The following is a 17,598-nucleotide window of genomic DNA, read 5'->3' as shown; positions in this document are numbered from 1 at the left end:
GGATTTAATTCTGACTCAAGCCTTCTTCTGATGGCAACTGCTGAGCAATCAGGGCTCCATCCGCTGTACAGGACTGAATCTGTTATAGTAGCAGCTCCACATATCGCACATTGGACTTCGGTATGCCTGATGGGTCTGTTCTCAGTTCAACACTTTTGATACATAACCATAGTGCCAATATCGGCAACTGTTGGACATAACACATAAGTACATAAATAAACCACACAACACATATGTAGGTGGAGAAATATTGCTGCAGGTTTATTACCATAACCAATATGCAAACATGGTGGGTTATCTTACGGGCGATCCGATCCCAGGGCAGGCGAACCCCTATGCCGCCTGCCCGTCTGATAAGCCTGAATCACACCGTGGCAGTCGCCAATTGGTGCATACTAAACCTTGGGAGGGGCCACCCCCACCCATCAGTTGACCACCAGTCCACTTGCTTACTCACGCCCCCCCGTAAGAGGTGGGCGGAGCGTATTATGGCAGCCCCCGGTTGCTCAGATCCACAACCGCCCGTAGGACTAACGGGGCACCGTAGATCTTCCAGGGGACAACGCTAGACATCCCTGGGTATCCTGGCTTAGCACCACGCTGTGCTGCTGCATGAAGTACCCCTTGGTATCTGCAGACTCTGGATCGCCCTGTAACTCCTCCTGCAACACAAAGTAACATGTTAGAAAGCGTAACCCCCCCTCCTTTGTACCTCCGTCTGCTGGGTAAGAGGAGGGGCGGGCAAGGCGAGACGAGAGGGACAAGAGGGCGAGGAAGGGGCGGGGACAGCCTAAATACCCCTGCCCCCTCCGCCGGAAGTGGTCTTTTGCCGGACGTCTTCCCTGGCCAAACCCCAGGGACTAGACCGGCTACCCCCAGTGCCATCATGCGGCACTAAGGCGGCCGCCCTTTTAGGGGGGTTGCTGCGCAACCCCCCCGGGCAGCCTTGCATAGTGCCAATATCGGCAACTGTTGGACATAACACATAAGTACATAAATAAACCACATGACACATATGTAGGTGGAGAAATATTGCTGCAGGTTTATTAGCATAACCAATATGCAAACATGGTGGGTTATCTTACGGGCGATCCGATCCCAGGGCAGGCGAACCCCTATGCCGCCTGCCCGTCTGATAAGCCTGAATCACACTGTGGCAGTCGCCAATTGGTGCATACCAAACCTTGGGAGGGTGTGGTAAATAAAATTCCTTTACCTGGACTGAATTTGATACAGAATCATAATAAAATAGCTCAGTAAAATGAGAGGCAGAATCCGTGATATTAGAGTTTCTGAATGGGCTTTATTCCAATAATCGATTATAATCGGATGCTCCAAGTTCCATCACCACGGGGGTTCAGGAAGTGAAGTACATACTTTATTGACAAGAAGTAACTTTTATAGTACATACGTTATAATGAAGCAAATACAGTAGGCGTAACAATTGATAAGGAACTTGACGTGGTACCTGCGTAACCGAAAATGGGTGTAATAAGGAGTAAAAAGGACACATGATTGGTTATGATGTCATGCATAGGTGGATCTATAAGATAATACTTGGCATAGATGCGCGCGCAGCAGTATGACGTGTAATTGACGTGTAACTAGGGGGTGAAGGGGACTTGACATTAGCTCTACATGTGGAGACGAAAAGTCTGGGGAGTCAGGTCAACCTAATCCCAAATCATATCTAACATCCTATGTTTAAAGAACTATGTTATCCACAAAAGAAGGACTCTCGGACAGAATCTATTCTATACTGACTGTGTGTGCGTGTACAAGCGTCTAAGTGTCTACACTGAATGCGAGGGGGTAGGAATTATTCCATGGTGACAGGGCTATGAATTACTTTGCATGAAGACAGAGAAGCCGGGCCTTTTGCTTGGTAACTGGAAGAATGTTTACTTAAACTACTAGGCAGGAATGCATCGGCTGAGGGGGAAGCAGATAATTCGAAGGTGAAATACAGTTCTTGGCAGAGAATAGGCTGATGTCAGGCTTCGTGAGCCGCGCAGAGAATGAGACAAAGTTCATGGTCACAGATGCAGGCTCAGACTGGAGTTTTCAGAGGCAGAAGGCAAAAGGAGTTTGATGACAGAATCAGGGCCTACTTGCCTGGACTGTAAAATGGCATAAGTGAACCATATAAAGCCGGTGGCCTTTCATATTTAGGAATGGAATATCCGGCCTATTCATGGCGGATCTGACAGAGGACATGTTGACGGTGGACGCACATGTATTTGCGTCTTCATAACTGGAACTGGAGGGAACATACATGTACTTGTGACATGCACATAGAACCGTTGGGGTCCAAGATAGGGGACATAACTGACCAGTAAAATCCACATTTCCACAAGGGGCCACCCCCTCCCATCAGTGGACCACCCGTCCACTTGCTTACTCACGCCCCCCGTAAGAGGTGGGCGGAGCGTATTATGGCAGCCCCCGGTTGCTCAGACCCACAACCGCCCGTAGGACTAACGGGGCACGGTAGTTCTTCCAGGGGAAACGTTAGACATCCCTGGGTATCCTGGCTTAGCACCACGCTGTGCTGCTGCATGAAGTACCCCTTGGTATCTGCAGACTCTGGGTCGCCCTGTAACTCCTCCACAGCCTTGGGAGTGGCCACCGTCACTACCAGGGCCACCCACCAAGGTGGGCCTATTTGCTTACAACAAGCTGATAACCGGGCCTCTCCCAGGTCCAGCCCAAACAAGTCTTAGCCCATACAGGACCAGAGGCCAGCTTGCCCCCTCAGGACAGGTGCCCCCAGACGAGAGGGACAAGAGGGCGAGGAAGGGGCAGGGACAGCCTAAATACCCCTGCCCCCTCCCCCCTCCGCCGGAAGTGGTCTTTTGCCGGACGTCTTCCCTGGCCAAACCCCAGGGACTAGACCGGCTACCCCCAGTGCCATCATGCGGCACTAAGGCGGCCGCCCTTTTAGAGGGGTTGCTGCGCAACCCCCCCCCCCCGGCAGCCTTGCATAACGTCTCTTTAACTGTGAATATCAGTGGATTTTCTAGAATTTCTCTCAGGAGAATGTTGCATGGTCCTACGGCTATTTTAAGTGTTTGTTTCATTGAGGGCATACGTTCAGTCTGATGAGAAGTGATCCACAGGATCCTGAATGACTTGCCTGGCACTTACCAAATCTATGGTGGCTGGCACTAGGTCACTAGATTATAGGAGCTTACTCTAGGATATGTAAATAGCTATGTTAATATATCCCTTTTCCTCTTCGCCCAATGTGGGTTTACATTGGAGCATAATCGGTATGCATGGAAGAGGTAGTATGGGATGGGAGTAACAGGGATGCCTGTTGGAGATTGCACAGAATTTCCTTTCAAGGTTAAAATGGCCAATCTTTCCCTGCTCTCTAACCCAATAATTCATAAACAGGAATGTTTTCTGCTTGTATTTCTTCACAGGACCTGAAAGATTACTTAGTTGAAATTCGGAGTTCTTTTAAGTATCTATATCCTATTCCTAGATACTGGCTCCTTCCATGCCCAACCTTCTGGTTGATTCAAGAGTAAAGAAAATAGAAAAGGAGGAGGAAATACCCTTATTGGGCAGCGTAAGTCTAGCCAAATAGATAGTGTAGAACTTTGTGATCAAATCATACTTTACCGTATAAAGAAGCTTCAATTGTATAGGGTTTATCAAAGGCATGTGGACTGATCAACATAGCTGCCCTAAATACCCTACTCTGCCAGGCACAGGCCTAGAGAATTGTGCATATTACTGGAGTAGGCTTACCAGGGAAGATTTAATGAAATGTAACACACTTTTACAGTGATTGATACTATTTGGCACTTTACTTTGGTGCATGTTCTTCACAGAAAGATTAGAACCAGTGATGTTGGCACTGTACAGAAACATTAATTCACCAGTGCTAATCAACTAACCCACACTTTCCCTTATAAAGTCCCAATCGAATAAGGACATAAGGCTTTGGCTGAATGATGCTGGGTATGTATTGTAACTGTAGCTTTATACACGATGAAGGTAAGCTTATTGAATAGACTCACATCTGATTAAACTTGACTTTTTAAAACCTTCTCATAAATGAGCAGCCCACATCGTATATAACAACAGTAATCCTTTCAGAGGGTGCTTAATGGTCCCTCTATAGACCAGTTCCATGTAGTCTGCATTCCAGATGTCTGTCTGGGCACTTTTATACACCAAGATGTCTTAACAAACACATTGAGCTCATCCATGAGGCAAGTGAGAGAGATGAGATTCTATAGCGAAGCCCAATAGCAGATATGTAGCTATTTAATCTTGTGCTGTGGTGTGGTGAAGGTGGTGAAGGGCGCCCTGCCATCTGCCAGAATGTCAACATCCTCAGAGGTCAAAGTAAATTCCAATTCCTCAGTAACCCTGCAACATTGACAAATAGTATGAAGGGTTATAGAACTCTTGCTCCAATAATAGGAGGTTCATCTCCTAATCGGAAGAAATGTTAGATGTGAGAAGCAGACTTGACACAGTCAAAATGACATAAACAAGATGACACCCGAGCCGGTAAGGTACTAGTGCACAAATGTAAGCCAAAAGTGATACAAACTTATGTGCATTAGATTAAGGAGAAGGTGGGTCTTTTCAATTTTGAGAATCTATATTTTTATGAATTTGGTAAATTTATCAGACTTTTAGCAGTTTGGAACCCTGGGAAAAGTTGAACATTGTGAATTATTTCAAAATAATTTGACAGTGAATGGGTCCTTCAGGAGGAACCTACATGGAACTAGGAGCACTAACGGCAATCGAAACTCTTGGATTCATTAACGAATGGGGTCTGAATGGCATTTCAGATTTATTTGAAAGATTATTAGAAATTATTTCCAAAAACTGTTGGGTCCGCATTTGGATTTAATTCTTTGGTGGAGAGAGAAGCAGTATCTTTGCCTGCACGAGATATCAATGTAACAGTTCTTTCAAGATTGTAAAAGAATCCCCAGCTTCGCATCTTGTGTCTCCATACTGATGTTGAGATATTTTAAAAGATATTGGCCAACTAGCACGATAAAATTTGGTTATGGAATATGCCAGGCTCCGGTAGATTTATCAAGAAGGCAGCAGAGTCCTGTAATATTAATTCAACAGGATAGAGGAAAAGCCTCTGACCATGTGGTCAGTCATATTTGGGGAAGATCCTGAGGACACTGGGCTTGGGACCCAGACCTATGAGAGCTATACCAGGTATTTATTGTGCCCCGTGGCAAAGCGACACTTTAATGGTTATTTATGAGGGCTAATGTCACTTGGAAAAGGAATGAGAAATAGGTGTCCTCTCTCGTCCTTGCTCTTTTCCATGCTGGTAGAGGCATGTGAGGTGCAAAGAAGGCTAACATAAGGTGGATATCATACTCACATGGCAAGTGTAATATTTTCTTACCTACTTTGACATATTGTCACTGATTAAAGACCTTCCTGGTGAATCCGGTACTTGTACACACCTGCTCTCTTGTTGACTATTTTACTCAGTATATACTACACCCAAGCTCAGAAGGAGTTATCCAGTTGCCATCCTTTGTTCATCAGTATGATTGGCGGACATCACAGGGATGGTGGCCTGCTGGGGACAGCAGTCCACCATGTCAGTAATCACATTCTAGTAAAGTAAACTTTTTTGTAAATGCAGCCCTTTTTCCTAAATGGATACCCGGCTACATTTAACACTATATATTTTTAATGTTTGAGAGTTATCAGTAATCCCATGGATCACTAGTTACTGCTCAACAAATGGTACTCATTCCCCTTTGTGAATGTGTTTCCACCCCAACTCGGGATAAAGTAACTTTTCAATGTTTTGCGACTGGATTACGATCACAAAACATTGATACATACCATACTGAATCACTGTTTAGAAGGAATGCCCTAAATATGCCCTTCCAGATAATGATTCAGAATGCCTTTCCATACTCATTTTGTGATTCTACAACATTTTAAACATTTTACGAAATCACAAAATGGGTTTAGTAAATTTAAGAAAGACATTTTGCAGTCATAAACCCTGTGATTATGAGAATTGCAGGCTTTGACTCCAAAAAATGGCTTAAAACATCAGCCCCCTCCTAAGTATCAGGGCTGGACTTCTGGGTCAGTAAGGTATGTGCTTTATGCTGCAGCAGCAGGCAAAAATAATGTAGAGTACAATACACACTACAGTTTACTGTTGATGTTTATGTAACAGCATGTTGTAATAATAGTGTTACACACAAACTCACATTGTAGAGTTCACTTGTTGATTATTCTTTCACTACATTCAGCTCGTGGAATGCACATGTATAGACAGTCTATACCTAATGGGGCTATTATACTGCAACATAATGCAAACTCACAGTGCATACACACGTTATACTTCGAAGATTCATTACTCTGTAATGGTATGCAATAACACCGTAATGCATAAGCAAGTGTTACATTTCATTGGCTCATTATTTTGACTCTGTCAATGGTATCTCTCTGTTTTCCATACACATGCGGGGAAAATATTTGCCATGGTGGGCATGGTTGATTTTAAGATATTAATATTTGTTTGGCCTGCTAGTGCTAGGACTGGATCTCACGGTTCATCAATAATTGATTGTTTTCTCTGCTTTAAAACACTTTTTGCGAATTCTTATTTCGGTTAATTTAATGACTACATAGGCTTTAGAAGATGATTACTGGGAACCCTTTTGACCCGTTCGAAATGTATGATATGTGGAAAGTACAACACAACACGTTAGAAATAAACTTGATAACACATCATTTTGTTGCATGTATAGTTTAATAGATGTATGACAGGTACAGAAAACGTCCCAAGAATAAATCCAAACACAGACAGGGGTTTAGAGTCGGTCACAGGTATAACAATACAAGAATGTCGAGTTGACTGTATTATACAGTCCAAGCGAGGGCAGACAGTGCATACAGAGTGGGTGCAGGTAGTGGTGTACAGTACAAATATGGCTTTTGCATACACTACACAACAGCTATACAACCTGCTCAATAGAACTGACATTGAAACACCCTGGGAGACAAGATATTACGCTGAGGGCGTGAAGATTACCATCCTAGCATCGAGTGACATCTACAGCGACCCGAGAAGGAGATTCTGCAAAGGAGACCAAGACCTAGCAGAATAACCCATTTGTCTGTAAACTATAGTCTTGCTCCAGGAGTCGAGTTCTTGTTTTCTTCTCCAGGGCGGATACTGTTAGGAGCACTTTATAGTTCTGAACTGTGCCGTTCAATCTCGTAGGCATGGCGTCAGGTTCTAAACATGTTATCACCTTGCTGCTTAAGCTGGTTTAAAATGGGAATTTAGAGGCAGTGTTCTGAGTTTTCGGTAGGCAGGGATGGAGAGAGAGGGTTGTATGTGGTGAGGCCATAATACAGTGAGCACATTTCAATCAGTTGGTGAGCAGCCATTCCGCACTTTACATTTAATGTCTACTTTGCCTTGAAGTACTGTGTGAGGTTGTTTGGACAATTGCCACCCCAGAGCTGCTTCTGCCTCCTCCACCTACTCCACCAATACTTCCCCCACCTGCAGAGCCATATCCACTGCCACCGCCGAACCCACCACTGCTGCCTCCCACACCATATCCTCCACCACTGACAGAGCCATATCCACTACCACCGCTGAACCCACCACTGCTGCCTCCCACACCGTATCCTCCACCGCCTCCCGCACCAAACCCGCTGCCACCAGTATATCCACTGCCTCCTGCAGCAAATCCTGCACCTCCTGCTCCTCCTCCAGAGCTGTAACTTCCACCACTGCTGACCACAGCTGAAAGAAAAAGCACATCAGAATTACATTTGAGCATTTCTGGAATCCTACAACAGAATGTACAAAATGCAGCACTGCTCCAGAAACAGTTGGGATACTTACAGATGCTCACTGCATTCTGAATTTCTCCAGACATCCTGTAGGAGAAAGAAAAGCAACATTGGTGAGAAGAGGAGGTTGAGCACACAGACCTTCGATGAGCATCTTTTTGCTTGTGTGTTTTTGTTATATAATGTCCCAAAGGCCACAGCATAGCATCTATACACACCATAGTAAGAACAGAGTAAAGTTATTATTGATCGGAGGAAGTGTCATTAAATGCTTTTGTTACAGGGACTGTCATACGCTTTTAGATATGGTGCAGTAGGCTAAACCAACATCATAGGGTGCACCTACATCAGACAAAGGCCAGTAGATATTTGCATATGTACGGTGCAGAATTTAGGCCAGAAGCACAAGAGTTAAATCAGAGGTACATTTAATGGAAAGGAAATGTACTGTTTATTCCGAATCCTATCTGTGATTCCCTTAAACACTGTTTTTTCATACTTTGTTCCAATTTATTAACTGATATTTAATTTCATTGACCCAGATATTGTGTCCACTCTCCCAGTCCAGCCACTCACTGGTATTTCTTTTGTAGTTCTCAGAAGTTTCCTTGAATTATACCAATGGTAGGGATCATCCGATCCCTTATTCAGGGAATATTAGTGACTTATGCACATGTATGTTCATGCATTCTTCTTGGCGGTTCCTTGCTGTTAATCGTGTGCATGCTTGAAAAACACTGGGCGCTGACAATTAATCACATGCGAAAGGAACTAGGATAAGGCCTTTCTGGTGCATATCTGTGGTTTTCGAAAGTTACCCGACTTTAAACATGATTTTCGTAAGCAGAGCACTAGCAAACCCGTTTCAAAATACAATTAAATTATATCACTTCCACATTGTTACAGTTCTCTCACCTGTGTTCTTCGCCCTGCAGCAGGGTACTATAGGTTGCAATTTCAATGTCCAGGGCTAGCTTAACGCTCATCAGCTCCTGGTAATCCTTCGCCTGGCGAGCCATCTCCTCCTTCGCCTTCTGGAGCGCTTTTTCCAGTTCTGCCAACTTTGCCCTGGCATCCTTCAGGGCAAGCTCTCCGCGGTCTTCAGCCTCAGCGATACTTTTCTGTAGACTGGCAATCTGTAAGAAAGAAGAACATATTAGTTAGCCTACTTTGGCTTTTTATGTTGTTAAGTTGCTACCACCTTTGCTACTTCTATCTGGATGGTGTCATTCCTGGATACCCAGGTTTCATTATAGGGTGTAGTCATTGTCTTCTCTTGAGAATCCTTCCTCTGTGGGGCATTCAGTGTATGATCAGCCAGGGTTGTGCACATCTGATATCCTCGTCTTCCCTCCACTGGATGGACTTCACTGAATAATAGCTCTAAAGCACTTACCCACGGTAAATAACATTACTGCTTTTCCCTCTTGATCCGCCGTAGTGGTAACTAGAAGGGCTCACTCTTGATGATTCATCCTTAATGCATCCTTCTTTACCCACCTCTCAGGGGTCTTTGCTTATGAATATTCAATACTAATTTTATAGTCTTAATGGACTTATTTCTGGCTGTTTATTGAGCTCAATCGTTTGACTGCCTCGTCTTTTGATGCCATTCTACAGGTGTTAATGAAACTGTCAAGCTTGACCTGATACAACGATTGTGTTACCATAAAGATATTGGCTTTAGATCTCAGAAGTGTTGCGGCCACGTGACAAAGTCATGGGGCCTATTCTAATGTATTTTTAAACTTATATTCAAGTAAGCCCTCTTGCACATTTGTGGCCGGGGAACACCATTCTCTTCTTGAGAAGAGGTCCAATGGTTGTACAAGAAAAACCCTCCTGTGCTTGAGCATGCAGCACAATCTGTGCAGGGTGGCATCATCTCCATCAAAGGTTGTGTGGGCCACTCAAAAATGGTGCATGTGTTAATAGCTACGCAAGACGTACCTGTTTTTTCACACTGTCAATCTCTGACTTCAGCCTCTGTATTGCCCGGTTTAGCTCAGAAATCTCTTGTTTGGTGCTCTTCAGATGGTCCCCGTGCTGGCCAGCAGTTGCCTGAAGCTGTTGAAACTGAAGGAGACAGAAATGGAAAAAGAGGACTGATATAAAAGCATTTATTTGGCTAACAAAAATAACATTTTGCTTCTTAATGTTCTCTGGTGTGGTTTCTTCAGCTCATAACCTATTCTGAAGCCTTCTTGCGCTTATGGAATAACATGTAGCTCCAGAATACCCATGATCCTCTTCAAGCTCTGGCAGTATGGGCATCAGAAACCTACATCTGGGTCATCACTGTGACATTTGCTTCTCTCTTTGAGGCTGGAGGCCTCCTATTTGCTCTCAGACTGGCCCTGTAAACTCAAATGCAAAGGAAGAGTCTGCTGAGTGTGACCGCTGTACTGTGTTGGAAGCTGGACACTTCTATCAAAAAGCATGTAATGAATGATCTAGGCGCATTTATCAACAAGTAGTAACAAAGCATTGAAAGACGCATGGCACTGTTGATGTCTAAGGCACGGCATTGAACTGGGATTAAAAAGTAAACAAGCATTGGCATAGCCAATAGGTCCCGCTTTTGGGACCTTATAAGTGTTTAGCCATGAAACAGTTGATGTTGTTGCACCAAGGATATTGTGCTGCATAACGGTGAGCTGTGAACCTGATAAGTGTTAGGACAGGGCGTGGGGCAGGGGGGTAAGTACAGTCAGCTTTGAACCTGATGATAAGTATTAGAACAGAGCGGGGGGTAGGGGGATAAGCACGACGAGCTTTGAAACTGAGGATAAGTGTTAGGACAGAGCAGGGGACAGGGGTAAGCACGGCGAGCTTTGAACCTGATGATAAGTCTTAGGACAGAGCGGGGGCAGGGGGGTAAGCACGGCGAGCTTTGAACCTGATGATAAGTGTTAGGACAGAGCGGGGGGCAGAGGGGGTGAGCACGGTGAGCTTTGAACCTGATGATAAGTGTTAGGACAGAGCGGGGGGCAGAGGGGGTAAGCAAGGCAAGCTTTGAACATGATAATAAGTGTTAGGACAGAGCGGGGGGCAGAGGGGGTAAGCACTACGTATTAAGGGTAAGGTGGCCGCTTTTTTGACATACCTAATGCTGCTGGTTGAGAATCTTGCAATGGACCCAGCCTCCCTTCCCCCTCCCCTCTGAAAAAGGGGGGGGGGAGAAGAGAAGAGCTGCAGAGTGAAGTTGCTGTCAGACTCTGACCTTGAGGCCTAGAGGTGGGGGCTAGAGGAGCGAGCAGCCCAGAGTAGAAAGGGAGACAGGGACACTTGTTTTCAAGAAATGAAATGCACTGTTCATGCCCTACTGACAAACTTCCATGGCATGAATAGTGGTAAGGCTTGCAAACAGGAGCAGTTTCCCTCCTCCCGGTCCAATGGGAGGGGTCGAGAGGGGAAAGAGCAGGCTGGAGAAGGTCTGCGGAATGCAGAGGGCGGAGAGAACAGCCAGGGCCTTTGACCCATGACGAGAGAGGAAAGCCATATGGCGCCTCTGCTCGTAAGCGCGTGCCCGCGCACATGCACTCAAGCTCTAGGCCACAGTGGTAGCATTTTCTGAAGCTCTTACTAAGAGTCTCACCAGAGCACAGCGCATGCGCTGCCCTAGGCTCGACCTAAAAAGGGCATTGAAGAATGGGAACAAGTGGAATGGACACAGAATTTGAGTATAAATGAATGTCATATGACAAGGTGTGGCATCCGTTCAAGGGCATGGAGTAGAACTCACGTTGCATGACAGAAGACAAGACATTGCAGTCGCAGCACTGGAGGTAAAAAGATGATGAGCGTTTGAAAACCTTGTCTCACCTTTGAAAGGTGAAAGATGATACAACAGTTTGTCTTTAAAATGTAAGGAAATTGAGAATTGGGAGACTTAGCGTGGCTATGTAGTGGAGGACCAATTGTTGGAAGACATGGTGGCATATATTGCCACAATTAAGGGCATTCTACTGGACAAGACAGTATAGCAAACCTTTGAGACCCCTGAGATTTATGATAGCAAAGAATTAATACACAGAAGTATATTGCCTTTAAAGAAATGCACCGAAAGGGATTTCAAGGCTCAGCATTAAATAATACATATTAATTTACATAAGCAGAGTTTTGAGAGTTTTGGCATTCAGGACCGCCAGACACATAACAACTACACACAGAAATGGAAGGTGCATTCGTTTCGCCTATGGTTGGAGCTTGGCCATTTGATATTGTTACCGTAAATGTATGAAATAATGGGCAATCAGGAGAACAATGTTGTACACACTAGAAGTACGTCACTGAATCCTGTGAAAAAACATGTTAAGTTCATAGACATAGTTACTATTTATGTTCTTTTCTAAAGAAACCCTCGGACAGCTGAACCCTGAAATATCTCATTCCACTATTTAAGACATATAAAACTTGGAAGATCGTCCACCACCTTAAGTTATGTCACGCCATGTCATGTTATGTTGTCAATATTGCAAATTGTGGAATCCGTAGATTGTTCTTATGTGCCAGGCAGAAGGTGATATCTTTCCCTAGATTCATTGATGCACCCTATCCCTCTAGTGCCAGGTTGCGTGTCACATACCTTGTTGGCGTAGGCAGCTTCTGCTTCAGCTTGACTCCTCCTGGCGATTTCTTCATACTGAGCTTTCGCACCAGAGATGAGACTATCCAGATCCAGGGCTCGGTTATTGTCCATAGACAAGATGACCGACGTGTCCGACATCTGTCCTTGGAGCTCTGCAAGTTCCTGCAAGTCAAGCGGCACAGCACTGAGCAGATGTTATGCTACACCTTGATTCTCCCCCTTCTGCTGTCCTTGCTACTGCTCATCTTGCACTCTCTAGTTTTCTTCTATCGAAGGCTCAGACACTGAACCTCTTATGTCACTACGTCCTTTCTAGACTTTGTAGAGGTTCGTTACACCCACCCTTCATATTGTACAGCCATAAATGCCTCTTCCTTTTGGGGCTTTAGCAGTGATCAGGCACAATGATGCACACACACATGGACTTGATGCACTACAGACTTTTAGGACTACAAAGTGTCAAAGGGGAGAGATGACAAGGGGCCACAGTATGTTTAAATGTAAGTACACAAGGATTCAACAAAGAGCCAGGCAATTGTGGTGAACATTTTATGAATATGTCTTCTTTTCTGGGCCGCTGGTGGCTGGATGTCCATTTGCTCTCTTTGATTACAAATGATTGGTTCTATAGGAGCTGGATGTACCGCTACTATCTTTGATTGTCGAATCTAAGTCTTGTAGGTGCTCCATGTTCCCTTGCCCTCCTTCATTAGGGATTATCAGTGCTGCAAGAGCTAGACGTTCCTCTGTGTTTATTGACAATGTGTGTGTGATTCAGTCCTTAACAGGTGAATGTACCTGCGTCTTTGGTATTCAGGGATTCTCAGTGATGTAGGAACTGGACAGGCCTCAGCCCTCTTTGATGTTGGGTACTCGGCCTTATAGCAGTCTAATGTTCTGCTCCATCTTAAATTAGAGGCTCAGACGTACAGAAGGATGCTTGTCTGCCTTCCTGAATAGGGAGTGGTCAGTTCTGTAGGAGTTGGATGCTGTTCTGCCCTCTTGGATTAGGTTCTCAGATCTAGAGTGCCTGACGTTACTTTGCTCGAATTGATTAGGTAGCACTAATCGTTGTAGGAGATAACTTCTCCTCTTCCCTCTTTCGCTGGGGAAGGGGGGGGGGGGTTAGCACCAATGGGGGTCGCATATCCCTGTGCCCTAGGTTTATTGGGTCTTAGTTATGTAGGAACGGGAATTTACTCTTCCCTCTCTGATTGAGGCTGCGCCTTATGACAGGAAATGGAGGTTTCTTTGCCTTCTTGGATTAGGGAGGCTCAAATTTTAAAGCAGTTGGATATTTCACTGCCCCTATTGATTGGACCTGTATTCATATAGGACTTGCATGTTTCTCTGCCTCTTCTACTAGGGGATGTTCAGTTCCAGAGGAGCAGGCTGTGATCCAAAGAAATTATGGTAGAAAATGTAAAAATGATTTGTAATTTATCAGTGACAGAAGCCATTTTCTGACTATTCCCTCTGATGTGAAGAGGGTGTTGATGGTGAACTTCAGGGTGAAGGGGACTGCGTACTCACCATTTCGTATAGATGCCTGAGGAATGCGATCTCATCAGTCAGAGAATCCACTTTAGCCTCCAGCTCCACTTTCTTCATGTAGGCAGCGTCAACATCCTGAGAAACGAATCACAAGAAGTTAACAGTGCACTAGATGGTGGATCGCTTAGATTGCAATTTGGTGATCTTTACAGACTGTTTAAACTTCTTCAGCAACATCCCTTTATGCACTTCCAGGAGATCCGCTCAAACCTCTCTGCTCAGGTGACTTACTCTATGCTCATCATGCTCAGGTGCTGTCTCATGCAATGATACTGACCTCGTTGTCCCCGTATTTCTCTATCACCAGTGACTCATTATTAATCCTCCCCCTCCCCCTTCCTGTGAATTTGCACTTCTGTTTTTGGTTCCGGAGCCCCAGCTGTTGTGAAACCTCCATGGCTTTGAGCGCTGCTTTTCCCTTCTGCGGTACCTGTTCTCCTCTCCACTGTTCTTCATCCTGGACACTGCCCACATCCTGCCCTTAAAGGAGGATAGGGGCACACAGTGCTCGCTCACGCATACTGTACAAGGTGACCAAGCACCCTGATCAATAGTGCAGCCCCTGTGCCTCTGGGACCCCTGCCCACAACATAACAACACAACCTCTGGACATGTACATAGCAGCCCCTGTGCCTCTCGGACCTCTGCACATGACATCACAACACAACCTCAGGACATGTACATAGCAGCCCTGTGCCTCTGGGACCCCTGCACATGACATCACAACACAACCTCAGGACACGTACACAGCGTGCCCTGTGTCTCTGGGACCCCTGCAGATGACATCACAACCTCAGGACATGTACACAGCAGCCCTGTGTATCTGGGACCCTTGCACATGACATCGCATCACAACCTCAAGACATGTACATAGCAGCCCCTGTGCCTCTCGGACCTCTGCACACAACATCACAACACACCCTCAGGACATGTACATAGCAGCCCTGTGCCTCTGGGACCCTTCCACATGACTTCATATCACAACCTCAGGACATGTACATAGCAGCCCCTGTTGCTATTGTGTCTCAGACCACAGACCTTCTTCAGCACCACAAACTCGTTCTCTGCTGCCGTGCGCTTGTTGATCTCGTCTTCGTATCTGTGGGAGTAAGACACGGATTAAGGATGGATAGGTCATGGCAGATTCGCTGCAGACTGTGCTTAGTTGTAGGTCTCCGCCAAAACGCAAGACTCCTTGTGTTGCATTTACTGCAGCACGTCTTTTACTGGACCCCGATCATGTGCACAATCCCAAACCTGACACCTTTTTATTTACTGTAGAAATCTGATTACAAAGTAACTACCCCCTGTCTGCAATTAGATGCAACATCCTACTTGTTTGTAGAATATTAAATATGCCTTTAAAGTTCACTACACATCTGCACACCTGATTCTTAATGAGACCCGGGTCGCACTGTGCACGCCGTTCCCTGCTTGTTCTCTTTCCAGGGCACACCTCTGCTGCAAGCGCTGCACTTGGCGCTTGACACTGATTTCAGCTAGCGTCATATCCGGATTTCCCAGGAGAGTGCCCTATACGGCTCGCCCCCTAGGTCTCACGCTCGCCCTATCCCGCATGCGCGCAGCACCCCTCCTCCTGCAGAATGCCCATCACATACTTCTTCTTGTAGTCCTCCACATGGTCCTGCATGCCCCGCAGCTCGTTATCCAGACGGGATCTGTCACTGACCAGCTTATCCAACTGCCTCCTCAGGCTATTAATGAACATCTCGAAGAGGGGCTCAATGGTGTTCCTTTTGACCCCAGTTTGGCCATGCTCCTGCAAAAATTTCCACTTGGTCTCGAGCACCTGGTTCTGCTGCTCCAGGAATCGGACCTAAAAGTCATAGGACAAACACTAGCTAAGTCTCTGGGCAGTAGATGCTTCACTTGCCCATCATGGGCTCTCATTTCATCCCTTTCACTACCTGTTTTTATTCATATCGGGAACACTTTGGGATGTGGTGAGTTTCTCCCATACAAACCACAAACAACCTTTGCTTGTTAAATTTTGACTTTTTTAATCTAGCTACATATGTCAGTCATGAAGCCTTTCCAGCTTTTCGAATGACATCATCGAAACAGAAGCCAACACAGACAGGGCAGAACCTGTGAGCCTGTGAGTGGCAACAGGTCAGGAAATATTGTGACTTATCACAGTTTATTAAAACCCTCATTGCATACAGACATAGACATGATGCTGTTTATCAAGACCTTACATCCCAGAATCGAGGCACAAGAACATGTTCACTAAGCAACAACCATATACATCTTCTGAAAATTAAGTATTTATAAATCTAGGGAGAGCCTTCAATGTCAACAGTCCTTATACTAATAATAAATAAATAAACAACAATCTTTTTTCGGCAGTAAACACAGCCATAAAAGATACAATAGTCCTTATACAGTTATAACGTTTTGTATTACTGATAGTAATGTTAGTCCTGTTGACTGCAAATGAATTTGCATTTTTAATGCTGTATGTAAAAATGTTACATGTTAGTGAATCACAAGTTAAAAGATGTCTCTATAAAAATGAAGGAAAATAGGTTCTTTACTTACCTTGTCGATGAATGAAGCAAATTTGTTATTGAGCGTCTTGATTTGCTCCCTTTCCTCGGTTCGCACCTTGGAGATGTTGGGGTCAATGTCCACATTGATTGGTGTCAGGAGGCTTTGGTTAACTGTCACTTGTTGGATTCCACCAGGAGGGCAAACTGGGAAAGCAGGAGCAGCACCTCCAAAGCCTCCTCCGCTGCCGAAACCACCTCCACCTCCAACACCATAACCTCCACCGCTGCCGAACCCACCTCCACCTCCAGCACCAAAACCGCCACCACCTCCTCCACTGCCATAGCTCCCAGCTCCTCCAGCGAAACCACCCCCACCCCGAACACTGCTTGTGCTGATGGAAATTCTTTTAGTGCCCCCTAGGTTATAGAGGCTTCGGCTGCCAAACCCACTTGCACCACCACCTGCACCACCACCACCAACACTAGTACGCCCATAACCACCACTGCCTCCGCTTTGGGATACAGAAGAAGAGCTAAAGCTGACTCTTCCTCCTCCGCCTCCTCCTCCTCCAACTGAGGCAGCACTGTAACCCTTGCCTCTTCCTCCAGACTGAGAGAATGAATTTTGAGAGTAACTCATGGTGACTTCCTGAAAGAGTAGCAGAAGCAAGGAATGATCAGAAAAGTCACAGTGCACAAGAGAGACGAAAGGAAAGGAGACAGTGCCGTGCCCCTTTGATTTTAAGAGAAGGTGTCTCCTTTTATATGTTTTGGCAGGTAGGCTGGGCCACAGGCAGCGAAACAAGCCAATTTACTCATCAACAGGGGCTTGGCACATTGGCGTGCCTGGCAGCCACCATTCCCTCACAACCTGTTTAATGGAGTGCTAAATGAAACACGCCTATCGCACAGTTCGAGATTTAATAAAAGGGATTTGCTTGCAGGCTTCGGCGTTGTGAAATACTTGCATCTACTATTCCTGCAGCGAGCGGGGTTCAGTTAAGGTATGCCAGAAAATGTACATCTCTGGGCCAGTGTTTATCTTATAGTTTTTATCAGCTGCGTCTGATGCAAGATGCATGTCCTACACCCGTAGGGGCA

The 17,598-nt window shown here is 45.5% G+C and overlaps 1 protein-coding gene across 1 annotated transcript; it reads right to left on the bottom strand.

Annotated features, from left to right (window-relative positions):
• Positions 1 to 6,762: 6,762 nt before the first annotated feature.
• On the bottom strand, positions 6,763 to 17,234 carry LOC146833189 (keratin, type II cytoskeletal cochleal-like). Its single transcript, XM_085600846.1, has 9 exons — positions 16,547 to 17,234; positions 15,604 to 15,821; positions 15,023 to 15,083; positions 13,964 to 14,059; positions 12,428 to 12,592; positions 9,790 to 9,915; positions 8,755 to 8,975; positions 7,892 to 7,926; positions 6,763 to 7,789 (listed from the first exon to the last, which is right to left on the bottom strand). Exons 1-9 carry the CDS (start codon positions 17,135 to 17,137, stop codon positions 7,440 to 7,442), a joined length of 1,863 nt encoding a protein of 620 aa, XP_085456972.1. The 5' UTR covers positions 17,138 to 17,234; the 3' UTR covers positions 6,763 to 7,439.
• Between the last annotated feature and the right edge of the window lie 364 nt (positions 17,235 to 17,598).

The sequence above is a fragment of the Triturus cristatus genome, chromosome 4_2 (assembly GCF_964204655.1).
Source record: "Triturus cristatus chromosome 4_2, aTriCri1.1, whole genome shotgun sequence".
NCBI lineage: Eukaryota > Metazoa > Chordata > Amphibia > Caudata > Salamandridae > Triturus > Triturus cristatus.
The sequence above is the reverse complement of the archived record's forward strand: the minus strand, read 5'-3'. Positions and strand labels throughout refer to the sequence as shown.